At 36.2% G+C, this 27,816-nt stretch overlaps 1 protein-coding gene across 16 annotated transcripts in view; it reads left to right on the top strand.

Annotated features, from left to right (window-relative positions):
* Positions 1-27,816, top strand: part of LOC5580270 (glutamate-gated chloride channel) — a 305,234-nt gene that overhangs the window by 262,200 nt on the left and 15,218 nt on the right. For 5 of the 16 annotated variants that reach the window (XM_021848573.1, XM_021848574.1, XM_021848572.1 and 2 more), the window contains 3 exons: positions 16,380-16,895; positions 17,535-17,656; positions 17,713-17,837. In XM_021848573.1, the coding sequence (XP_021704265.1) occupies positions 16,380-16,895; positions 17,535-17,656; positions 17,713-17,837 (763 nt within the window). Of the gene's footprint in view, positions 1-16,379; positions 16,896-17,534; positions 17,657-17,712; positions 17,838-18,290; positions 18,324-27,816 lie in introns of all 16 variants that reach the window. The other 11 variants (XM_021848576.1, XM_021848578.1, XM_021848577.1 and 8 more) reach the window with 5 other exon arrangements.

The following is a 27,816-nucleotide window of genomic DNA, read 5'->3' on the forward strand; positions in this document are numbered from 1 at the left end:
GAGATTCCCGAAATGTACGTAGAATTTGATGAAAATCACTAAATTTCAATGAATTCCTCACTATCAACCTTATTTGATAAAGTAGTAGAGCATAATGGGAAAGAGAATAAACGAACAATTATTTTCATGAAAAGATTAATTTACCAACTGGTCAGTGTTCAGACAGACCGGACTAAATGATATTTTGGCCTTGTAAAGATATGCCAGGAACTCCGCCGATTCTGATTTTCCCGATGCTATTTTGATACATATGTTTTATCAAACATATATTATAGCAAAAAATGCGAATATATTGTTATTCTGGACGCTTGGGGTACGTTTTCCTGAAATCATTTAAAAATCGACCAAGTAAGAAACACATATTTTTATTTGTGTAGTTGCAAAGTTTTAATGCTTTTCTTTCCAACATTAGCCGTTTTTATAAGCCTATGCTAAGATAAAAAAATGGAAGTATACACCTAAACCGCCGTAAATCGCATGTCAGTATCATCTGTAAGAAGTAGGCATTGCGAAAATTGACTGAGAAGTTTTTAATCTCGTTTTCCATACAAATATTCAAAAAATTCCGGGAGATTGGAACATGTTTCGTTCTCAATTAAACTTTTCCAAATCTTTCCTAGAAAAATATAAAGATGACCAAATAACGATTCATTTTTGTGTAACACGATGCGAAAATCTGCAGTGGTACTAACATGCGTTTACTTTTCATTATGGGACATTCGACTTGGTGTTTTTCCTAATTTTACTGAACAAAAAGTGATTTCTCGTTAGAGCAGATGAAAGATCATTAGAAGATATAATGAAAACTATAATGAAATATCAACTCAATTTTGACCAAAATGCAGATAGGACTGACTTGCGATTCACAGCAGTGAACTTCAGTCAATAATTTCCAGTAATTAACTTTTAGCATGATCTACTATACCTTCAATGATCTTTAATCGCTTCTTTTGTTTTAAAGTTTTTATGACTTTTCAAATGTTTGAAGCAAATTGCTTTAAAATTGTGACTTTTGTTTTGTTTTTATTTTACTTCCATTCATATCTGTTATAAAGAATTTGAAAAAATCCATAGAAAATCCGTAATTAGTCAAGCTAAGTTTTGATTTTTGTTAGATTATTTCATCAGAATAAGAAAGTCTTATCTGAAATGTGGGTTGCTATAATTAACATATTATTTTGAAAAGTTACATTATTTGTTTATTTCATTGAAAAGATATTTTATTGTTAAATTTGTACTTCCATTTCAACCGAAATGCTAGTTTAATTGAAAATTTTATAAATCCCGGGATCCCGGGATTTCCCGGGACGAGCATAGATTTTTGTCCCGAATCCCGGGACGAGCAAATTGGCCGGGAAATGGACACTCTAGTTGGGATGGATATTAATTCAGGATTCGTCTGAAAGCTGGACCCAGAAATTTGTTGTTCAACTGTTTTAATTTAATCTTTTAAATACTGGCAAGCAAGAGAAAACCGCTTTATTTACAGTATGAATAACATTATTTGAGCAAATCTCGCTGAAACCAGGCCGCCATCGGCACCCATTGTTAGAATTCCAATTTTATATCACTGAACGCTAGTTTTCGATAAAACTAAAAGGTGGTCGTTTCGGTATTCCCAAATTGATGGACCCCTCGTACGCTAGCTAGCTAAACAGTTTGCAAAAAAGCCCATTTTTTATCAATCTTGGGTATTTCTTCACGTGATATGTCTCATATTCCCCTTGAAACACATAGCAAACTTAGTGGCATCGTATAGAGAAAGGCTATAGCTTCCATTCAAAGTTAAAAAAAATGGCGGCTATTTTGAATTTGGCCGCCATTTTGAATTTTGTTAGAAAAATCTTTTTTTTTCACCATAAGCGCTTGTTTTGAATTCTGAGAATTCTGAGATCAGCATCAGAAAGCTGAGAAAAAATTGCGTAATATAGGCTACAAAAACTAGGTGAGCAATGGTATTTACCCTATGAAATGAACGTTCTACGATTTTGACGTATATGGCGAATAAGAATAATAAGAAGAAGAATATACGTAATCTTGTTTTTTCCAGGTAGCCTCTACATTCGACATGTTGAGTGCTATCAAGGTGAAAAATTCATTCTACTGCCTAAAATCAAGATGGCGTCAAAATCCAAGATGGCCGCCATATTTTATCGATCAAAATAATAGTCTTATTCTTCACACGACCCGAACAAAACACCAACGATTGAAAACTTGTTTCTTTGGTGTACAAAAAAAATATATTTGCATTGATTGCAATCCCTGTATTCTTGAGTAGACGTTGAACTAACATTCCTTCCCTTCCCCAGCGATTGTAAGGACGTGGCCAAGTGTACAATGTGATGCTTGTTTTGTTTATTTCTATTATGTAGAAAAAGCCGTTCATCCCAGACGTTTTTTTTTTTTTTGCGACACTACATGTAGATTTCTCAAAACCAATGGAGCTGAGCATTGTACAGCCACCCACGATTTGTACAGTCGTTAATGCTATGCTATGTATTGTTGTTCATTGAATGAAGTTTATAGATTACGCGTTGGGACATTAGTAAGTCCTGTGGTAATATCAATAGTTTTAACGTAAACATTGTCAAAAGTACATTAACTTATGATGGAATTCTTAAGTTTTTGTGCAAAAACAATCCTTAATTTTCTGAGCCATACTACTTTGTCTACCCCTACCATACATGTGGAAAATAGCGAAATTGAAAGATGAGAAGCAGGTTTTGTTCTAATGTGGACGTAATGGAAAAAAAGCAAACGCAGGTTGAAAAATCTGGTGGCTATCTAGGATATCGACGCCATATTGGTTTTTAGCAGTTGAATTATTTTTTACCATCTCAGCCTCATTTGAAAATAGAACAATCAGATTCTTTCTTTCTTATCTTATCTCAGCTTCAGTTGAACGATTGTTGTTTTCTATCAATGGTTTTAGACCAAATAAATGAAAGAATTAATGCTGATCCTGGCAGCACTGGCTGAGGGTAGGTTGTGCATTTTTAACGTGGTACTCAAATAGTGAAAAAATGTGGAATTATCAAAGTAAAATCGACGAAAAATACATATCCAAACGTAGAAAAGAGCAAAGTCGCGAGTGCAAGTTAAATTTCAGTTGGAAAATGGATTAAAAGTTAATAATTTAGAATTTCAAAAAGTGGAATTGATGTGAATAAAAAAATGATTGACGACAGCATGCGTGGGGGAAGCGATTAGTGTGATGATATGAGTAAACGCGGTCTCAGTTGTAGTGGTAGTGAAAGGTAGGACGGATGGATGTGGTGTGGTGTGAGAGGTGAACGTGTGGAGAATTTTTGCTTGCGAGGCTTACCCACACCAACTGACTAAAGTGATCTTTCGGAAGTTGGAAAAAGAAGCGGGTATGAGCAAGATGACGGTACGATTAGAAAACTGGGCATGTACAATGGTGTTCAATTGGAGTGTTGCAAATTTAATACAGTGCCCGTTTGATTTTGGCAACTTTACCGTTCGACCTTCATTTGGAGAAGTCCAGCAAGCGGGTACAGTTTTCGCATAGCAGAAGTGTTTATTTTTTTGGCTTTCGGTTCGTCGGAATGGAAGTTTTTTTTTTTTTGGTTTTCGGGCAGTGCAGTTCAAGAAGCCCAACAAGTGGATTTGATTTTCGTATCGCTTTATCGAAGGAGTGGAAGTTTGTTTTTTTTCTCGGTTTTCGAACAATTTCGCATAAATGATACTTTATAGCTAACGGTGAAATAGTTCGACGACATCGTTGTGACGACCAGCTCCAAAATACAACAAGGATAAAAAACCGGTGAGATCTTTTCATGATGAATTGTGTTATTTGATTATATTTCCAATGTTATATGCATTTTGGGTTGGGTGGTACCATCAGGGCACCCGATTGAAGCGAGATGGATAGGAAGAGTGAAACTGTCAACTTCCTATCGCTAACATTTCGTGGAAAAATGGCGGGCTCTTCTTCCCATCTATTGGGTCTTTCTGACAAGCAAGGGCTTGATTGTACGACTGTTCGTGTAAACTTACTTTTGGAAGGAGATTCTTTTTCCTTGCGGGTTTCGCGTAAGTGTCTCTGCTTACGGGTCCGCCATTCGTTTTTGGTCCTTCAGACAGGAGTATGATTGAATACGAATAGTCATACAATCTTGAACAAATTGTTTTGTTATATTAGGCCATTGATACCGGTGGATATCTTGCTACAATAGATGGCAGCCTATATCATCATCATCAATAAATGAAAGAATTAATGCTATTCCTCAACTCGAAGACATGCAGAAGAATCATTCAGGTAGCAAATAAGAGTTAGAAATCCTATTTGATAATTTGTTTTTAAAAGCTAGTTAAGCTAAGGGGCTGGCTCTGTTCCAGTAGGGACGTAACGTCACGAAAAAGAACAACAAGAAGAAGAGTAAGTGTAACGGTAGCATTTAAATTTTACAAGTTGAGTGCTAACAAGGTGAAAACTCATTCTACTACTTAAAACTAAGATTGCGTCAAAATCCAAGATGGCCGCCAAATTTGTTTTCACTCAAAATAATCTTCTATTCTTCACCTGACTCGAATAATACACCAACGATTGAAAACTAGTATCTTTGTTGTACAAAAAATGATGTTTGCATTGATTCGTGCAAAATCGTAGAACATGATTTAGAAAATCGATCATTTCATAGCTTAAATACCATTGCTCACCTAGTTTTTGTAGCCTATCTTACGCAATTTTTTCTCAGCCTTCTGATGATGATCTCAGAATTCAGAACGAGCGGTTCGCTAATGGTAAAAAAACGATTTTTCTAACAAAATTCGAGGTGGGGGCCTGTATCCTCTCTCTATACGCAGTGCCGTAGCGTGCGGTTGGCCAGGTTGGCGACCGCCAAGGGCGCCAAAATGCGTGACCCATTTGGTATTTTTTTAGGAAATGCATATTTAGTTAAAGCACCTCTTAAGTCAAAATTTCGAGAAAAATATCGTTGATAGAAATATGAACAGTTAAAACAGTTTCTGAATCGACTTAAGCAAAGCAAGATGTTAGACGATTCGTTAATTGAAATTGAAAACTTTTTAGAGAAAATAATAAACAATGTTATGTTTAACATTATTATCTTTATCAATGAGATTTTCGGACCGAGGCTGGTTCATCTCAGTAAATTTGTAGGTATCTTGAAATCAAACTATCAAACGAATGTTCATAGTCTGATCGAAAGTAAAACAGCGGAATACATTAAATTATTGGCGAACGAGATTCTCAGATAATTATAAAATTATAACATGAAATTGGGTATACTTCCTAACAACAGCAATATTTTTTCGGGCAGAACTTTCTAACATTTCTAGAAAGGTATTACTGATTTACAACAGAATTTTCTATTTTATTTCATGCTGCCTTTTTAATGCAGCTATGATTCCCAGCCGGGAGACCGCGGACTTCTGATCGCATAAAAATCTCGTTTAAAAGAGCATTATTCAGTGAACTGTTTCCCCGTGATCACTAAGGTTCTAGAGGATATCTTGGAAAATTCCTTTGATCAGAATACTATTTTGGTCTCTTTGAGTATTTGAAATTTCTTCCATTTTTACTATTTTCTATTTTTCTTTTCTGAGCTACTATCGCAAAGATTCTTGAAGTAAATTTAATATTCAAGGTAAAAACATTCAAAAAAATTTTGTTTATTGAAAAGTTGCTAAATAAATTAAAAAATCCTAAAGTTATCTCGTGATTTTTAGGTCAACAAAATATGGCTAATAGATTTCACTAAGAGAAAATTTCCTGAAAATTTCGTTTGCAATATTGACCAAATGTTTTAGAAAACTATGCAAAACGAGTAAGAAATGATGATTCAGAAATGTTTACAATACCGTTAAGTCACCAGTCACCGTGCGGGTTCAATTCACCGTGCACATATACAAATTCCTACAAAATATGCATACAATTTTCACAAATTATCCTTTTGTCAGCAAAATAAGATAAAACTAATAAAATGAAGTAGTTTTTGTCACAAAGCATTTTGAAAAACCTAGTTTATGTAGTCAAAATCATGTGAATTCTGTTTGATAATGAGATTTTTCAACACTCTTAGTAGAAACGCCAAAAATTACCATTTTTCATTTTAACGTTAGAGTATGAAATTTTTCAAAATTTCAACAAGTTTACATTGTGGATACCACTAGTTAGATGTATTTCACGTATGAGCAATGAAATTTTATGCAATTTATAATTTTTCATTGTGTTTCAGTCAAAACCCAAATGCACGGTAAATGGACCCTTTTCAATATGTATGGTTCCCATTACCGTGCATTACTGTAAAAAGCTTGAAATTATTCGGCAATATAAGATTTATTGTTATGTCGTGATTAAAAAACTTCATTTTGAGTGTTTGAGTGAATATTAAATGGTTTGGACAATACAGTCAAACCTCCTATAACGATTTTAATGAAAAATAATTTATTTAGTAAATTTTTAAACGTTTTATGGTTTTTATTATAAATGAAGATTTTAATATTCTTAAAAATGAGCGCGCACACTACTAGCAACATAGTTGCTCCATTACCAACGTTTCTTCAAGATACAAAATTAAATCATGACGAAATCTATATGCACGGTGAATGGTGCACTAGTGTGCACGGTAAATGGTGACATAGCACGGTACGAGGCGACCTTAACATGACATTTTCAAACATATTTTTAGAGTATTTTTTGTTATCCAACACTAGTTTTATATTTTTTCCTGAATTATTATATAATTGTACGCTACGTAGTGGTATTCTAGTACGCATCAAATTATTTGGCAAAGTTATACAATTTATTGTAGTGCAAATTTTTCTTAAATGCACGGTGAATGGTAGCTTGACGGTAGATCATTCAAGAATATGAATTTTACTGAGATTTCAATGAAGGTTTAAATCAATAAATCCAGTATTTTTTGCAAGTACATCTCTGAACATTCTGATTCTGAAGATTTGTGCTTTTGTAGAGGTGAGGTGTTGCTTCGATTAATCTTCACCTAGATACATCTTCTAGATAACCTCCGGCTGAAATGTCTGTTAAGCTGTAGATAAATTGAAGTCATTCCTCAAATCTACTAGAAGGATATCTAGGGCATCAGACTGCAATTCAAGCTTGAACTTGATAGATTAGTTACCCACTGGTGATGATCGAACGATCAAGTCTGCAGCTGGAACCTTTGTTTGGTTGTCAAGATTTGTGCTGCTAAAGATCTGAGGAATGATCTCGATTCATCTCCATCTTAAAAGAATGTTGAAACATTTAGTATGCATTTTTGCAAAGCCTTACAAATAATTGAATGATTTCTAATGTTTAATTATTTATTAAGCTTTATCATGAAGTTACCATAGACTTTTGAAAATTATCGTTGACGTTTTTTCGAATGTAAACTAGTACAATGTTAAAAAAGTTAAACTCTGAGTAAGGGGCGCTCGACTGGCAGTTCGCCAAGGGCGCCATGAGACCACGCTACGGCTCTGTCTATACGATGTCACTAAGTTTGCTATGTGTTCCAAGGGAAACATGAGACATATCACGTGAAGAAATACCCTAATATTATCAAAAAATGGGCTTTTTCGCAAACTGTTCAGCTATCTGGCGTACGAGGGATCCACCCACTTGAGAAAACCGAAAGGACCACCATTAAGTTTTATCGAAAGCTAGCGATTAGTGACATAAAATTGGAATTCTAACGATGGTTTCAGCGAAAATTGCTTACTGTTGTACACATTTTTTGTTCAGTTTGAACACAATCCACATTCGATCACTTCAACTACTTTCATAAAACTCTTCAGCCGAAACACCAAACTATTTTATTTACGCTAGTGAGAAAATCCGTGACAGGAAATCGACTATCCTTCACATTTGTGGTGCTTTTGTTTAGTGTTTTGCTAACGCTTTGGCTGTTCGTACGACGCGACGCTTTCGACGCGTCAGCGTTGTCAACCATATCAGCTGTCTCCCTGACGGCGGACGTCGTCGCTGTTGTCTCTGCATTACTTGCCATCACAGTAGGCGCTGGTTGCAAGTGAAATACCCGCGGCTCTTTATTGCTACCCCAACGTGCGCGGTTGGTTCTAAAATGTAAACAACGATACAAAATAACGTCCAAACAACACAATGGAATGGTACACAAATTATGTCACGCTAAATTTCAGCTTTTTTTATCCACCCCTCCCCCCTTTTGTCACATTTTTTGTATGAGCCCTTCGAAATTTTTGTAAGGCTTGTCATGCTTGGCTTGACCCCCCTTCGGAGCGTGACGTAAATTGTGCATGACCCCTAATCAATTTTTTTCGAAAACATCCATTTTGGGAATTTGGCTGATTTTGCTGATTAAATTGCCAACAGCGCACTGCAATAGCAGATAGCAAATAACTGGTTGCAAACAATATCTTGCAAGCACATTGATTGGAAAACGACGCACTCAAATTGGGAACGAAATGACTCAGATATGTAACCATCCCAATGAACCGAGGCAATTCAGTTATGTTTGCTGGAACTGGATAGTTTTTGATAGACGAAATCTTGATGTCATCTGGCTTCTCTCTCAACCGAGAGAGAACATGACCAAAGAATTTCACAGATGTCTCACAGAGTTCAGGGCCCTATTTTATAAGGCAGTGTCCATTTATTACGTAACGCTAAAATTTGATGTTTTTGACGCCCTCCCCCCTCCGTAACGCTTTTTGTATGAAAAATTTCAAATTGTTGTATGAGCCGTAACGCTTGAGCATAGTCCCCCCTCCCTCTAGAGCGTTATGTAATTTGTGGATGCCGCCTAAGTCGAGCTGATTAAAACAGACTCGACTGGAGTCACTGTCGACTAACAATTTCGCTCGACTCGGGTCTGCCACTCGAGTTTATCGACGGTTGTCATTCTATGTGACTATATTACTATGTGCACGGCATAAAAATTTAACAAGGCAGGCTCTTTACTGATATAAACATCAAGTTTGGTTGTAAACATGTGACGTCACTCCTATCGTACCATATACCATCCGGATCACTAGATCAATTTTTTTGAAAATTTGTTCGAGGTGGATAGGAATGACGTCGTCAAGTAGCTGTCAGTTTTCGGAATATATCACCTTCTTAATTTAGTACACCGTGACTATGTGAGTCGACAGGTGACATCTGAAATATGCATGCTTACTTTGATCGGCAGTAACTTCAGACGAGTCGCATGAATCCGCTTGATTTACAAAATTGACCCCTCATTTTCGCTATGTTGAGTGTCACGTTGTTTTGATTGAGACGTTCAAGTAGCTTTTCCAAGTTAGCATTACACGCAGCGAACTGGACTATCGAAATTCATACATTTTGCCTTATGAAAGATGGAACGATTATTGCAATACGAACGATGTATGTATCGTTTTAGCATTATCCCATATCAAGACGTCGATAGACGTGTGGTGTACGCACGAGCCTATCGATCGCAAGGTTTTTGGTTCGATTCCAGGTTGCCGCGAAAAATATTTTTGTTTCCTAATGTTGGTTTCATAAGGCAAATTTATGAATTTCAACCCGATTTCTTGTGGCGAATTTTCATAAGGGGTTGTCTGAGTGTATGATCCTGAAGAGCTGTAACGAATTCGAGATTGGGTCTTTTCAGTACCACTTTTAACAATGAGAATATTACTCACCCACTCCGTGTGATTGTATTGTTACGTGAAGATTCCATCTTTTTGAAGTTGATCCAGTTCAGCTTTCAGCTTGGGACGATGAGCGATGGGGACCCGGCGAGGCTGTTGTATTACCGGATTTACGCTTTCATAGATCTCCAAACCGACTTCGCCTTCCATTTTGCAATATCCTTCAGGCCAAACGTTGTACACACCTTCAAGAACAACAGCGGCCTATGGTTAACGTCCACGACCTTGAGCACAAGCAGATATTTCTTGTATTTTCACTGGACCCAAAACGTTAATTACTCCACCTCCGAAAACTTGAAGCTTGTATGGTGACGGGAGCAGTTCTGGATCGGGCTCTCTTCTAATAGCTTGCACAACCTAATCAAGCAAGTATTAGCTCCCGTATATAACTCACATTTTCCACTTGTTGTTTAGCTTCAGAGATATTTCTGCCAGCACATGTCCTCCTTTCTTCGAGTTGTCGCTATATTCATCCTCTGCTGCGCTGTCATCCGATGTGTCGTCATTTATCTTCTTGAGTCTGCTCTGCGTATGCGGCTTTGTTTCGATGATCCGGACGGGTTCTTCCGGCAAATTTTCTCAAAGTGGTTCTTGCCGGCGCATTATTTGCACATTTTACCGTATGCTGGACACGATGCTTTTGTGAATGTATGCCAGTCTCCACAAAACTTACACAAACGTGCCTTCGATGGTGCTGCTTTTAGTCTGTTAACTTCCGCCATTTTGTCTGACGAAAGTGCCTGGACGTGTTTAGCAGTAATTTCCTCCACACGACACAGATCTGTTGCCTTTCCCGAAGTGAGATCTACCATCGTTAGCATCTTCGTTTGGAGATGTGGCCACTTTTTTGAGGTTGCTAGCTTGTAGGTGATCATTACCGCTTACAGACCTCCAAATTTCGCTGGCTTTGTTAGTGTCTTCAACTGGTCCATGTAGTTGTCGATGCTTTCTTCGGTTGTCTGATTGGCTGTGAAAAAAGCCGGTCTACGACGATATTCCTGATACGAGTAACTTGTCTTAATGGCAGCCAGCATGCAAAGTTGCCGTCAGGTCGAAGTTGGATAATTGTTTCAGAGCTTCCATGTCCACAACTGACAGCAGAATACTCACTTTTTTCGCATTGCCATTTTTTTAGAATGCCATTTAATATGGAGACCCAGACAACCAAAATGTACGTATAAAGAAATCACCTGGAGGCTTTGTATGTGCAAAATTTCACTTATAAGTTGTCGCTAAAAGGCCTTCTACGTACAAAAGTGGAGGCGATATGCGTGCATTTATTATGTGATGAATAATAACATAGAATGCAAGTGTTTAAATATTCTACCGAACTAACCAGTGATCTTATGCGACTTAACTTATGATAACAAATATTGATTTGACAGCTGCTACGGATTGATTCGACTTACTTTGTACGAGTGTACAGGACGAAACGAAAGGGCAGTTGTTAATTACACCTATCGTTTGTCTGGTGAGTTGCAAGCTTGGTGGCAATAATGATGTCGCGCTACACGATAAGCGTTCATCTGCAACAACCAGACAGCTCACCAATCCACCCCGAGGTGGATCGTGCTGAGTTTTTGAGTTGAAGGAGAGCGAAAGAAGGAAGGAAAAAAGTATGTTTTGACAGCTCTGCAGAAAGTGCGCGCGCACGGAAAGAGCGCCAGTTTGGCTCGATTTGTAATGATCGGTTATTATTATTATTATTATTATTCCGCTATTGTTTTAAAAGCAGCTTCACTTATTTTGCAACATATTGATGTTATAATTAGTACATAAACAAAAGGGGAAGAACGTTTATGCTGGTTGTGCCTTACGAACAAATCTCTTAACTTAAAGCAATGCTCGTCGTTGGTTCTTGTGGAAGTATCAACATGTTCGGCTCAACGAATCTTATTTTAAATATCGAATAACACCACATGCAATTGAACAAGTATGTGATTACAATAGACTTTTTATATTTTCAATTCTGAACCATAGCAAAAAAAAATATTGGGAATCAAAATTCTCCTGAGAGGGATGATGTGGTGGAGGCTCATTCTAATAAATATTGTCATTCAATTATGGGGATAAATTAAAATTGTTATTGTTCTATACATACTTATTTATAATAATTACTTATGAATATTGTTACAACACAATTTAAGTATTTATATTTATATTATTTATATATCAAATAACAAACATAGATATGGTCGGTGTTCAGACAGACTGAACCAAGTGTTGTTTTAATTGAGTAAGAAAAATATACCCCAAACATGTGAAACATCAAAATATTATATATATTTGCTGTAATAATGGAACTTATCTATTTGATGATATATTTGTATCAAAATAACATGGAAGATTTAACCCTTTCTTTCCCACAGCTTTGTTCGACAATTTAACTGTCAAAATGGGGTTTCTAAAATAAGTGCTTGAACAAAATTTGTTGCAAATGAGCTATATTATTCAAAATCATCATAAATTTTTTTGATTGTTTTTCAATAGTTTGTTGATTGTATTTCAATAGTTTGACACTAAGATCACTTATTTCGATGTTTGATGAGACAAATAAGCGTATAAGTTTATTCCAATCATTATTAAGGTAATCGTAGCAATTCGCTTTAGTTAGCGTTCATCGAAAATCGGTGGATCACATGTGCTACCATGGGAAAGAGAGGGTTAAAATTGATGGAGTTCTTTACGTATCCTTAGAGCTCCAAAATTCATCTAGTCTGGTCTGTCAAAACACCGACCATATGATCCTCGAAAACTCATGAGAATGGTATTTTACTCTTTGAACTGTTATTTAATTTGGATGTGCTTAAAAGATTTATAAATTAAATTTATTATTGATGTTACGAGCTGTGTATGCAGTGAAACTTAATGCTACACAAGAAATATATTTGAATCAAAGTATTTTTATATATAAATCATATGAAAAAAAAAGAATTGTTCCAGAAACTACTCTAGAAATCTTTGGGAGCTTCTCCCGGGATTCTTCCTTAAATCACTCATGAATCCTTCAAATCCTCGCTAGGATTGTTCTGAAAATCTTGAGATTATTTCCGAATTTTCTTCCAGATATCGCTTTGAGATTCATCCAAAACAAACGTTACCATTCCGGTATTACTTCTGAGTTTCTTTCGGATATCCCTTTGCGATTCTTCTGGACATCTTTTTGGATTTTTTTGCAGAACTTTGTATGTGAGTTTCCGTGTATCTCCTTAAGGATTACTTTTGGAAGCTAGGAAATTAATTTTTTTGAAATTTTTGAAAATTGTTTTGGAAATACTATGGAAGATTTTACTAAAATCCTGATGCAATTCTTTTGGATATTTTTAGAGGATTTTATCGAAAAATGTACTACTCTACTAGAAATTCTTCGAGAAATCCTCCGAAAATAACTCTAGGATTTTTTCCGGAAATACTTCTGGTATTGTTATGAGAATGCCTCTGGTATTATTCCGGAAATCACCTGAGATGCTTTCGGAAATCTTTGTAGAATACTTTTGAAACATTTTCTGAAATTCTTCTAGAACTTCCTCTGAGATTTTTACGTCAATATTTTTGAAATACTTCTGGGACTCTTCCAAAAATCCTGTTGGGTTTTTTTTTTGGCTTTCTTTCTATATTTCGGAAAACCTCTTGGCATTCCTTCGAAAATCTTTCGGAGGATCCTTCAAATCCTTCGTGCTAGATTTTATGAGGATTCATGCAGCAATTCTTCCCGAATTACCATTAGGATCCGGGAGCATCCTGAATTTTTCATAAAACTCTTTTCTTTCGAGTATCTCCCTAGCATTCTTTCGGATATTTTTTTCTGAAATACCCCCCGATTTCTCTCTGTTATCCTGCTGGAAGGCTTTAAAATATCTTTCAAAGATGCTTCCAGAAATTTTTCAATAAAATTTGCTGAGATTGTGTCGTAAAACCTGCTGAGATTCATCCAAAAATACGACTATCATTCTTCCGGATATCATTCAAGAATTCTACCAGAAGTTTTCATGAGATTCAACCGTATATCGTCCTGTTATTTTTTCAGAAATTCCATTGAGATTCTTTGGATTCTTAAAAATAACCTTCTGAAAAATTTTCTGGGAATTGCTTAGGTAGGGATTATATATAAGGATTTCCGGAAGAATACCAGGTCGATTTACAGAAGAATTATTTCTGTATGAAAGATTTTCGTAAATATCTTAAACAATCCCATGAGAATTCTTAATCCAAATTACAGTGATATTCAAAAGAATCCCAGAAGTTATTTCGCAAGAATTCCTGAAAGATTGAAAGGAAATTCACAGACATCCAGAAGATTTCATGAATATGTTCTAGAATAATTCCGATGTCCAGAAGAACTCCAGAAAGATTTACGGAATAATTTCAAATGGAATTTCCGGAACCATTTAAAAGTAACTTTCAAAAGATGCTCAGAAAAAGAAATCAGTAATCAAAGAATCTCATAGGTATTTTTTTAAAGTCCCAGTGGCTGTCTGGTAGTTTTCTTGAAGGATTTTCGTTTGAACTCAAGAGGGATTTTCAGAAGATTCCACCAAGGATTTAAGAAAATTTCCAAGGAAAATCACTGATAAATCACGAAAAAAAAATCAAAAACACTTCCTTATGAATTTCCATAAGAATCACCGTTTTTTTTTCTCAAAGAATCTTAGAAAAAAAATTCTAAAGAATCACGAAACAATTTTCGGAAAAATTCTGGATATACAAAATTATCTCAGGCACTCAGGCAGAAACAATAAATCAAAAAAATCAATAACAATAAATATGTAAGAATATAAAAAGGATTTCTTAAGGAATATATGGAGGATTTCTAAACAATTTCAGAGGAATTTTCGGATGATTTCCATAAATAAAGATTTAAAAAAAATCTAATATTTAAAAAAAAATCCGACATCTTAACAGGATTATCGGAAATATTCCACAGGGATTTCTGGGAGAATTCCACTGGGATTTACAAAAGAATCCCAGAGGAATTTCCGAAAGAATCCCAATAATTTGCACGGAAGAAAGTGAATTGAAATAATGGATTTTTTTATAGCCTCAGGCTTCTTTCCGAAAGTATTCCAGAAAAATAGGTATAATCTAAGACATTTTTTTGAAAGAATCTCAGAGGGATTTTCGAAAAAGTTTCAAAGAGTTTCACGGAAGAAATATTGAAGGATTACAAGGAAAATATCAGAATTTAAATAATAATTTCGGTTGGATTTCCAGAAGAAATCCCGAGAAATTTTGTGAGAATCCCTGAACCCAGATTTTTAAAATAGATTCCATTTCACTGGAAAGCAATCATTAAATAGTTTTCGGCAGAATTCCAGGGAAATTTTACAGAAGAATCCTGAAAGGATTTCCATAATAACCCAAGATGGGTTTCCGGGATAATCCAATAGGAAGTCCCAAGGAGGTTATTGGAAGAATCACAGAGCGATCAGAGAAATAACTACATATTATAATTTCAGAAGGGTTTCTGAAATAATCTCAGTAGATTTTCAATAAGTCCTCTAGCACCACAACTAATATATACTAGTATATACAACTCAATACATAGTTATGAATTGCGTTGAGCTGAGTGATTTGTACGCCATCCAGTGTGGGGCGGATTGACGGCATCGAAGTGGATTAAAAACAATTATAGGAGAGCGTGTGGAAAATAAGTATGAACAGCGCAGAATACATCAGACCGATTTACCATTGCTGCGCACTTCTAAAAGCATTTTACTTTTATTAAAAATATTGTTTGCAATATTTTTTCACGCAACGTTTAATAATAGTAGAACGACAATGATCATCAGTTGATTTTCCCCTACAGATTTGTTTTCAATCACAATTGTTATTTCTTTCCGTGCACGCACTCGGGAAATGATTCTGGCCATGGTGCAACAACTGCGCTACATTCGATGAATCCTATGCGACAAAAATTGTCGACGCTATCCGTCAAATTCACTCACCAAAGCCATTTTGGTGGATTTACCAACACAGCTAAAATGTACAAATGAACTCAGAAAAGAAGTGTTTTTTGCGAGGAAACTCATCAATCTGACGAGTTTATGCGGGATTGATGTAATTAGTATGAATAAACGAGTTGTATCGCGAACTTTCATGCGATTTCTGGTTGTCTGGGAAACGATAAGTCAGCAACCAGGATTATCCATGAGTTTGCTCTGCGACATAGAAACGCTTATTCGTTAATAAAATCATCAGGAAAGCTTATGACTTAAGCAGAAAAGTTAAAAAATGGTGGAATTTCACCGGTAAATTAAGGGAAAATCTTTGAGTTCATGTTTCAGGATCATAGCGACAACTTTTGGGTAAATATATTTTCCAATCGTTTGGCAGATAATACAAATTGAAGCGTTCTAGAAATGATCCAATGAGTTGAGTCATTTTACCCCATCAATGGGTATTGGGCCATGGTCACCTACTCATAAGCCAACGTTGGCTCAATGAGATGGTTAGTATGGGTTCGACGTGGTCGGATTTCGTCGAGCTTAAGAGCCACAGGATGCAAAAATGCAAAACTGATCATTTGGTCAACAAACATTTTTTTTAATAATTGGGGAAGTGCTCATAAGAACATTAAGCTGAAACTTTGTTTCATTTGAAATTAATGCCAGAAAGATGATGAATATCGAATTTAAAGCACAAATCTCAAACAATTATTTTAAATGCAGCCAAATATTTTCTAAAAATATAAAGCCAATTATAAATAAATTATCCGACTCTTCTCTCCATAGATGGCTGGACAACCGCTGATCTGGTATTCCTTTGGAAGGAAGGTGACCCGGTACAGGTGGTGAAGAACTTACACCTACCACGCTTCACACTGGAGAAATTCTTAACCGATTACTGTAACAGTAAGACCAACACCGGTAAGTACTACTCTTGGCCTTGGAGGTATTTGCCAAAGTCTAACGTCCTTCTCCCCATTTTAGGTGAATACAGTTGCTTGAAGGTGGACCTCCTCTTCAAGCGAGAGTTCTCGTACTACTTGATCCAGATCTACATTCCCTGCTGCATGTTGGTCATCGTCTCGTGGGTGTCCTTCTGGCTGGATCAGGGCGCCGTACCAGCCCGTGTATCCCTCGGAGTCACCACGCTGCTCACAATGGCAACCCAGACTTCAGGTATCAACGCCTCGCTACCGCCGGTGTCCTACACCAAGGCCATCGATGTGTGGACCGGTGTCTGCCTCACGTTCGTATTCGGAGCCCTGCTAGAGTTCGCTCTGGTCAATTACGCGTCCCGTTCAGGTTGGTAGTCGGTCCCAAGGCTGCATAACTGTTGTAATTATCTTTGGAATAACCATTTTACCGTAGATGCTAGTTCGTAGGCAAACTCTAATAACTTTATGATACTGACTTCACCTGCAATTTTCGGTTTCTGTTTATTTCTTTTCCCTTCATTTCACATCATCATCCACACCGCTCGCTTAACCGAATTACTACCCCTCTTGAACAAAAACTCAAAAATCAACAATCTGGAATTCGAACACCAACCAACCAAACAACCAATCAAAAACCGACTCGCGTTGGAACCGTTAATCTCCCGTTCTTTGTCCCACTTGGAATGACGCCCAAAACAAATGCGCATATAATTAATTATGTTAACATCACGATTACTATAATTAATTTTTGCTGTCTGTAAAACCAAAACTCGTAACGCCACCGTAAAAAAATACAAAATATAAACTATCACTGTTTGACACTTGAATGTTTGTCCTTGACACGAAACACTCTTACTCCGTAACACTGTAATTGCCAACTGTCAAACACTAAAACCAAAAACAAATTCGCGCGATCGCGACTCATTGCGTCTTGGAACACATAAATTCTTGTGCGCTTCTTGTCTGTCTTGTCGCCCCGTTCTTTGTCATTCATGCGCACTCGAAGCGGACAGGGCTGCGGACATTCAACGGGAGAATATGAAGAAGAAACGACGCGAAATGGAACAGGTCAGCCTAGACGCTGCGTCCGATCTACTGGACACCGATAGCAACGCCACCTTCGCAATGGTACATGACGTTTCCCAACTGTCACTTGTCCCGAGTAACTTTGTTTTCATTTGTAGAAACCCCTGGTACGTCACCCGGGCGATCCCATGGCAATGGAAAAGCTAAGGCAATGCGAAGTGCACATGCAAGCCCCCAAGAGGCCCAACTGCTGCCGAACCTGGTGGTCCAGGTTCCCCACAAGGTATGTCAAGCACGAGCCGAAATTCCTATCCCTAACCTCAATTTCAACACACAAATACACTCAACTAGATGTGATGTAAACAAAGTTTCTAAATGTGACATTTTTTTGACATTTTGTTGTTCAGAGCGCTGTCAAAGCTCAAAAGCACAACTCAAAACCATGACATCAACTTCAGGTTCAGCCAACTGTCAAACTCTCTCAAACAGCACTCACTCTCTATTCAGCTCACAAGCAGCAAACAAAACACATATTTACACAAATGTCACAGATCTCTACACGCTTCTACTCTTAAGCGCATTCTTAGTTTCTCAAATCTCTTTCAAACTTTGCGCCATTTTTAGGTTAAGAAAACCAATAAGCTCATTTCGCCTTCCATCCCCTAAGTATAAGTCAAAAATTAAATTGATTTTTGTTGTTATTCTGCCCCGCCCTTCTTCGAACGCCTGATTGTAGCCCACTTAAGAAGGTTCCCTGCTTCGGAAGGGGGTAATTATAACGAACCATACAATAACCCATATCAAATTATTACTTCTCCGATTTCGTTGCATAACGACTCAAACTTAGTCGAACCGAATTAGACTAGTCTCTGTCCACAATCACTTCTGCTCCATCGAAGCAAGCCTCTAACGTTGCCAGTGGGCAAAATCCGACTCATAATCGCAGTTATTTCAAGCCACTTGATTTCAAAACAGTTGTGAAGTAGGTAGTATTTTTTAACTCCGAGAAATCGAGTAGCTCTGATTTCATCCTCTGCACACCACTGCAAGTATCAGGTTTTCTCAAGTTTATATGATCCTTTCGAAATACATCAATGAATTACATTGTTGATAACTTTTTATCCTAGGCAAATACCGCAGACATAATAAATATTCCGCTTCATTCCTTTTTCCTATGAGTTCCTATTTATGGAGGTATTAACATATCCCAGGGCTGGTAGCAAGTCTCTTTTTAGAGATTTTGTCTCTGATTTCGAAAGCCTCTATTTTCGAAAGAAGGTCTCTAGAGTTTTTAATTCAACCAAAATGTTCATTAAAGTCACTTATTTCCTTACTCTGCCTGCTATGAATCCTGCTGCCAAACTCTAGAGGTTCCAGAAAAGCCTTTATAGACTATTACGCGATTTATTCGCAGACACTTCAGGAATTTCTTTAAACATCCCTCAAGAAAAAGCTACAAAAATTCTGCTAGTGGCTTCACTAGAGATCTCTCCAGAAAAATTCTTTCAGTAATACCTTCATCAATTCTCCCAGAAATTCTTCCAGTGCTTAGAGGCATTTCTTCAGAATTTGCTCCAAGAAATCCTTTATCCTGCAACGTTTCTAACTGCAGCAATTTCTTATAAACCTACTACCGTAAGGATGCCATTCATTTAATTCTCAATATTGTATGGTAAAAATAATTTAATGTTGTTTTCAGTGGTAAACATAAATTCAATATTAGTATTATGGCAGTATTTCTAGTAGGGTCGATGTACCAATAGCCGCATAGTTAAGAACAAATATTCGTATAAAATCGAAAAATAACGCTAGCGTCATTATTTTTACATCATCTGAAAGCGTTTTATCTTGGTTTTGTGGGAAAAATATGAAAACTGCAAAAATTCATAGGTTTACATTTATTATCGCTTGTGCCACTATAGGAATACATGTGCCTATAGTAGCACTATTTCTAATTTCTGTTCCTATAGTAGCACTAGCATCACAACGTTGGCATAATACTAATCAAAACCGTATTTTTACAAAGCTTTTATATCTTTCCTTGAAAGTGTGGATCAAAAGCTTTCGTTTGATGTAAAAAAGTACTTAATTCATTAATTATTTCGTATAATAAAAAATAGTTTCTCTCAGTAGTGCTACTATAGGAACAATAGGTTAACTATAGGCGCAAGGGAGCTCAAATTTTAAGCAAAACTAATTATTTCGATCATTTTTTGAACAAAATCAAGCTGTGTATCAATGGTACTTAGATAAATAGCTCCTGACCTTCATGTCAAAATATTTTGAAAAGATTCATAGCAAAACGGCCGTAAAAAGCCACTAGTGCGACTATAGGGGACTGTCCACTAAGGGAACACTGACCCTAGAAATCTCTTCAGCATACCATAAAAGTATTATTCCTGTAGTTCTTCTAAACTATTTTTCGAGTAAAATCTTCATGGATTCTTCAAAAGGTTATTGAATGTTTGACAACAGCTAATAGTAAAGTAGTTTCTCGATTATATCACGGATCCAAAAAAAATTGTGATGTACTGAGGCGTGATATAATGAAACAGTATTTTTTGCCTTGCAATTTTCATTAAAATCTGTCTAAAATATTCCAGAAATTGAGGGGTCTATTTTGTAAATCGGACAGATTCATGTGACTCGTTTGTATTCACTGTCGATCAAAGTGAGCATGTATATTTCACACCCGACGACTCCCATAGTAATCCAGTCACATAGAGTGACAACTGTCGATAAGCTTATCGAGTGACAGAGCCGAGTCGAGCAAATTTTTGGGTCGACAGCGACTACAGTAGAGTCATTTTGATCGACTCGACTTATAAAATAGGGCCTTGAGTGAATCAATCGATAACCATTTACATTAAGGGGTCTATTTTATAAGTCGAGTCGATCAAAATGACTCGACTAGAATCACTATCGACCGAAAAAATCACTCGACTCAGCTCTGTCACTCGAGATTTTCGACAGTTGTCACTTTAGGTGACTGGATTACTATGGGAGTAGACGGGTGACATCTGAAATATGCATGCTTGCTTTGATCGACAATGAATACAGACGAGTCACATGAATCTGCTCGATTTATAAAATAGGCCCGTAAATCTTATAATTATCATGGCGTGATATCATCGAAATGAAAACCGTTCCTTAATCGAGCGTGACGAAATGAAGCGCTATAAAACTGAACAGTGATAAAGATAGTTCAGACAACCTTGTGGTTCTTAACCAAGCATTACTTTAGACTCTATTAGGGGTCTATTTTATAAGTCCAGTCGATCAAAATGACTCGACTGGAGTCACTGTCGACCAAAAATTCGCTCGACTCAGCTCTGTTACTCGAGTTTTTCGACAGTTGTCACTCTATGTGACTGGATCACTATGGGAGTCGACGGATGACATCTGAAATATGCATGCTTACTTTGATCGACAATGAATACAGATGAGTCACATGAATCTGCTCGATTTACAAAATAGACCCCTCAATTTCTGCAATGTTTTAGACAGATTTAAAAAAAATGCATGGCAAAAAATACTGTTTCATTATATTAGGCCTCAGTACATCACAAAAATGTGTGGATCCGTGATATAATCGAGAAACTACTGTACTATTAGCTGTTGTAAAACCTTCAATAACCTTTTGAAGAAACCATGAAGATTTTACTCGAAAAATAGTTTAGAAGAACTTAAATAGCCCCTTAAGGGGTCTATTTTGTAAAACGAGCAGATTCATGTGACTCGTCTGTGGTCACTGTCGATCAAAGTAAACATGCATACCGTGTGGGACCGAAATCCGTACACTTGATTGATTTTTCATTATTTTAATATTAAAATAAATAAATACCGTAATTCAGGGTAACATTGATCATTTTTTTGAATATTTCTTAAATATTTCGTTTGAAAATGCAAATGTAGTAAATTTTATATTTTTAAAACAAGTACAGCCACCCATAGCTCGTGACTATATACTGCATTTTGTTTTTTGAAAGATTTAAGCATGTTTAAAAAAATGTTTTAAGTGATTTTTTGATTTAGCTGATATGGGGTAACATTGATCACCTATGTAAACAACGTTCGGTTATATTGAAAATATCGTTACTTAGTTAAATCATGGCCCCGAAGCCAATTATGAAGGCAAACAGCTTACAAGTCATTTACTTTTTGAGTTATTTTAAAATTTAAAACACTTCGAACCACGGAATACGCCTAAAGGTAGGCAATTTCCTAAGGGAATTCTATATTATTTACAGTAATTCGTTAATGTTGCCGAATTGAGCATACTAATGAAATTTTTGACAACGGAATCGTTTTTGGCGATGCCATTTTTAGTAGGAACCGCATTTTCCTTGCTCATATCGTTTGCAGAACTTATGTGAGACATGAATCTTCGGTAGTGTCATCCTTACCCATTGCACTCATTGTTTCAAAAAGTCGACAAATTTAAGCAAAATGTAAACGCAATTTTCGCAATAATCTTCACTTACATTAGCTTATGAAAATAAGAAAGAGAAGCACCATTCGTGATTTGGAAATGTTCCATCAATAAATGATGATACGATCTTTAAACGAGATGAGTCATTCAGATCAATGTTACCCCCGCTGATCAATGATACCCCGGATTACGGTATACAGTTTTAAAATTACACTTCTAATTACAATAAGTTATAAGATGTTGTTCATGCTAATTTGATACAAGTAGGCCATGATTTGAAAATTGTGAAAATCAAAATGTGACCGCTCATCATTGTGATGATAGGTTTGTGTGCCTTCTTAGTGATTTGCTAAGAAGAGTGATAATAGTTTCCAACATGTTAATAGTCAATTTCGCACTTTTTCTGAATCAACTGTTCATCATGATGACTTCTTATAGTGAGTATTTGCAACTCCGCTGGAGAGCGGTTCCACGCCGTTTCGCAAACTCGATTATTTTTGTATTTTTTGAATCGCCTGAAAATTTGCATACAGATTCTTTATGACCAAAAATGCCATTATGCACTTTCAGACCGCCATTTTGAACCTCGCCTTATTTTTGAAAAGGGCGTATCGGAAAATGCATGGCAAATCTTCAAAAAACTGTAACTCGAAAACGGTTGGTCCGATCGATTTGAGATCTTCTACAAAGTTGTAGGTATTACTGAGAAAAATATGCACGGTAAAAAATGTTACAGATTATTTTTTTATTTCAAAAACAAAATTTTAAATCGATTTTCTCCAGAAACGCAGTTTTGATTTTTGTTATTTTTGGATATGTTTTAGGGGACAACTTATGTGATTTATTGCACAATGTTTCAAAATGGAAGAATTATGGACGAAAAAGTTATATTTTTTTTTTTAAATTACAGTTTTTGAAAAAAAAATCGAAATAGAGGAAAACAATAATTTTTTATATGATTATTTGGAAGTACAGAAAAATTGCAATCGAAAAGTACTTAAGTAAATTTTTTCTAGGTTGCATCAATTTCGAGATATACTCATATTTATATAAAATTTTCAAATAAAAAAAGAAAAATAGGCCCTTTTCAAGCATAGTTCGTGTTTCTCCATTCCAGAAAAAAATATTTTGATTGAGCGAATCGTAGCTAAATCGTTTATCGTTTGACGGCTCTTGGGCACGTCAGGAGTTAATCATCAATATTAACCTCCTTTTCCCGAGCAGCATAGATAGCTGCGTAGTGTCGGTAGCGGTTGTTTCAACTGGCTAAGAATCAACACTACGGACTGCCTGTTCCGGTGGTAAAAGTCCACCTCACAGGTGACCCCTAATTTATGGTGTGATGCGCACCGTGCCTAGGAATGAATGGTTAGGGGGGTCTAAATAAAACCTAACCGCTAACGGAGCCTGTGGGGTACCAGGGCGCCCTCCAGAGTATTGAGTCCTTCCTGTGCTACCCGGAGCAATGGTGCAGGTGACCTTGTGTTTCTCCGAGATAATCGGCTGCCCTTCTTTAGTCACTATCCTGAGGCTCAATAAGGTGGGATTATGAATATGTTGACATTTCATTTAAATTATCACCTAGGGTAAGTGTACCAGTTATGGACATAGTGGTTCCCTATTTCGCCATACGTTATTACTTTAATGTCTTCATATTTTTAAACATTTTGTGTATTGTAGTAGTTAGATTTAAGATATATCTTGATGTTAAAACATTCAAAAAGATTTAAAATATAAAAGTTATCAAAATTTCTTATGTGGCCAAATAGGGAACCACTATGGCCATAACTGGTACACTTCCCCTATATGGATTCGCATTATGCGTTTTACACAGTGTATTCTGTGCTCTTTCGCCTTTGGCGACTTTAAATAGATACCGATCTGGTTTTTTCGTTGCTGGTCTTTTTCGTGCTGAGATTGTAAAAAGCTTAATCCTGTTTAGTTTGGGTAGTTGCTACGGTTAGGTTAGCTCAAATCAATCTTCAGCATAAAAGAACAGCAACGATCAATCTTTGCAGACTCATGCAAAATGGTGCAGCCCAAGTGGCTGTTCAAGAACCCTACTTTCGTAGAGGGAACTTCTATCTAGGTAACCTTTTGGACCCAGTTTTTGCTACTTTCAGCAAACTTGAAATGGCAAACTCGCGCTCCATGCCCCGCGCATGCGTGCTTGTTAATAAAGCAATCGTTGCTACACTCATTTCTGAGTTAACTACCAGAGATGTATGTGCTGTCACAATCGATGTTTCTGTTGGTGACCTCAACAGGAAATACGTCTATTGTTCGGTATATTCAAACGAGTTGTCGTTCACTGCGTAACAAAAGGCCTTCCGCTGATTGTGGGCAGTTATGCCAATGCTCATCACATCATCTGGGACAGCTCGGATATCAATTTGAGAGGCTCCAGTCTGATGGAATACTTAAGTAGTACAGACCTTGGAGTACTTAACATAGGCAATCGCCCAACCTTCATGGGTTATAATAGAATCAGTCACGAGTTGACGAATTGGCATGTATCAGATGAGGAATCATTATCTGATCATCGCTAGATCTTCTTTGAACATTCAAATGTGACCACGCAGACTTTGCGTTTTAGGAATCCCCGGTCAACAAACTGGGAACTCTATATTGAATTGGTTGCGACCAAATTTCATGGATATTCTCCGTCCATTGAAAATCCAAGTGATCTGGATGATGCCGTTGATACTAAAATATCCTACATTATGGAAGCTTTTGAAGAAGCATGTCCTCTGCGGTCTGTAAAGACTACAAGAGGGACCCCATGGTGGAATTCCGATCTGACTACACTGAAACAAGCATTAAAGTAATGAGAACTATGAATATGTTTTTAAATTTACTATTCCAATCACGATTGAGCTATCAAGAACGCTTTTTATTTGCGTTTTGTTCCCTCTTAATCCAACCGCATCGATAGCCGAGCGGTAAGCGTTCGCGCTTGACAATCGCAAGATCCTCGGTTCGATTCTGGCCTGCTACAAGTTTTTTAACCATGATATAGTAATTTTTACTGTCGAAATGGTGCCATGGTAAAATTGAATGCACAAAATATTTGAAATAAATGCAAATTTAGTCTGCGCTGTGAAACCATAGCATAATCACGACGCACTTTCAGTATTTTCATATTGATAAGCATGCATCGTGATTCATATGATGGTAGAGGAAGTACTGACCAGCCTAAATTACGTAGTGCGTATAATAAAAACTGCTTTTGTATCGATTCTATACGTTCTTCATGTTTTTTTTTGTGTAAGGTGACAAAACAATACTACAATATTCTAATATTGATCTTACATACGCAACATAGAGTATTCAAATAAAAGTATTCAAAAGCAAATCGTTTTATGAAATTGAGCATATTTCCTGCTCTATGAATTATTGCATTATAGTGATCTACCAATGATAGTTTTGAGTCTAAGATAACTCCTAAGTCTCTTATTTTATCACATTTTTTTACATGTTCGTTTCCTAAAACAATAGACATATTTGGTGTGGTTCGTTTTCTGCTAAAAATTATGAGGTTACATTTTTTTATATTCAATTCCAATAAACTTTTGCAGCACCACGTGTAGAAAATTTGAATCTCATTCTTAAAAACATTATGATCGTCATCATTCTTTATTTCTAAAAATAGCTTCATGTCGTCAGCATATATAAGGACCCTCAGTTTGTTTAGAATATAAGAAACGTCATTAACATATAAAATAAAAAGAAGAGGGCCTAAGTGTGAGCCTTGAGGTACTCCAGATGTAACATGTTTTGGATTTGATCTTTTCCCATTAAATTTTACTATTTGCTGACGGTCGTTTAAATAGGACTTGATCCACGTAAGGAGACTCATTTCGATTCCCATTTTTTCAAGCTTGAAAGTCAACATTGGAATGTCCAGTTTATCAAATGCTTTACTAAAGTCAGTGTAAAGAGCTTCTACGAAGTAACCTTTATCCATTGCACTCAGTGAGTAACTTACAAATTCCAAAAGGTTCGTAGTGGTCGAACGACCTTTGAAAAAGCCGTGTTGAGCGTTTGTTATACGAGTTTTTATTTGGGCAAACATATTTTTGTTTACAATTGACTCGAAATGTTTTGGAATACATGACATAATAGCAATACCGCGATAATTTCGAATGTCCGATTTCTTACCTGATTTATATATCGGTATGAGGAATGATTTTTTCCATACCTTTGGAAATTGGCCAGTTTGAAGAGATATATTGAATAACCAAAATAATGGAGTTGTGAGTTCAGTTGCTATGTTTTTTATGAATCCGGGTGGAATTTCATCTGGCCCTGATCCTTTAGTGGCGTCCAAATTTTTAAGACCAAACAAAATATCCAGAACATTTATAGAATTAACGCCAACATCACTCGGAAAGTCAGCAATCTCAGAATAATCTCGATCGTTTTCCGAAAATGTTAAATAATTTTCTTGAAAAAAATTTGCGAAAAGATTGCAAATATCTTCAGAATTATTTTCTACTTTTTCATCCAAAGTCATTGTTGATGGAAAATTGCACGATTTGAGTTTAGTTTTAACGTAATTGAAAAAATTCTTTGGACATGACTTTATTTCATTTTCAGTTTTTATGTTGTACTCGGTAAGTGTTGTAGAAATGGCTAAATTGAGTTGGTCGCAAACAACCAAATATTTTTCTAAATCGTCTGGTTTTTTATATCTTCTGTAAACTTTGTGAGCTTTTTGTTTTCGATTTTTCAAATTTATGATTTGCTTGTTGAACCAAATTGGATTTTTTGAGTTGTGATTCCTTCGTCTCTTCTTAACAGGTACTTCCTCCCTAATGGTTTCCCACAATTAATTGTAAAAGATTTCTATTGCACATTCAATATTATTTTGATTTCTCAAAACAGATTGCCAATTTGCGTTATCTAATTTCAGTCTAATATTAGTATAATTGGCTCTACTATAATCGAAAATATTCTCATACACATATTCGTGAGGAGTATGATAAATATGCGTAAACATAGAATATTCTATTGCCGTGTGAAACACTTCATTTTTCCATAATGGTGAAATTGACTCACTTACATATTTGTTATTTTTTACGTGATTTATTTGATTAAGGCCTAAGGATGCAGTTTTGTCAAAAATAAATTGCAAAGTTTCATTATCGCCAACAACAGGGAGTAGAATACTCTCGTTTTCAAAATCAGGAATGAAATCTGTATTACGTTGATTGAAATCGCCATAAATATGCACCTTGTTTTTGGGAGGAAGTTGATTTATGATTTCTTCTGCTATCAGGAAAAAACTCTCGTATGTTGACTTACAAGCCTGATCTGGGGGAAAGTAAACTGATACAAAAATATGAGTTTCATTACCAATATTTGATTTAACCCACACATGCTTAAATTCTTTAAAGTTAGGTGAAGCAATGATTTCAGAACTGAAATTTGATGATATTGCAACGACGACTCCTCCGCCCGATCTTCTTTGTGTCAAAAGTAAGTCACGATCATTGCGAAATACGTTGTAATTGCTACCAAAAATTTCTTCACTTTTCACATCATCATTCCAACTTGTTCTGTTCCCAAAATGATTGAGTACGATGAACTTAATATATTTTTATGAATTTCATTAATTTTAAAAGCACTTTTCATGCGATTAAAGTTCTGACAATAGATTAAAATTTTAGTTGGCTGTGTTTCAGAAGAAATTATTGGTAGTTCGTTATTTAAGTCTGTTAAACCATATGGTGAATTGTCATTATTATTTATCCTGTTCTGCTCCAAAAGGGATTTGAGTTTATCAAACATGTTTTGAAAAAGCTACTTGTAAGCAGTTTTGCTACCG

The sequence above is a fragment of the Aedes aegypti genome, chromosome 3 (genome assembly GCF_002204515.2).
Source record: "Aedes aegypti strain LVP_AGWG chromosome 3, AaegL5.0 Primary Assembly, whole genome shotgun sequence".
In the NCBI taxonomy this organism is placed as follows: domain Eukaryota; kingdom Metazoa; phylum Arthropoda; class Insecta; order Diptera; family Culicidae; genus Aedes; species Aedes aegypti.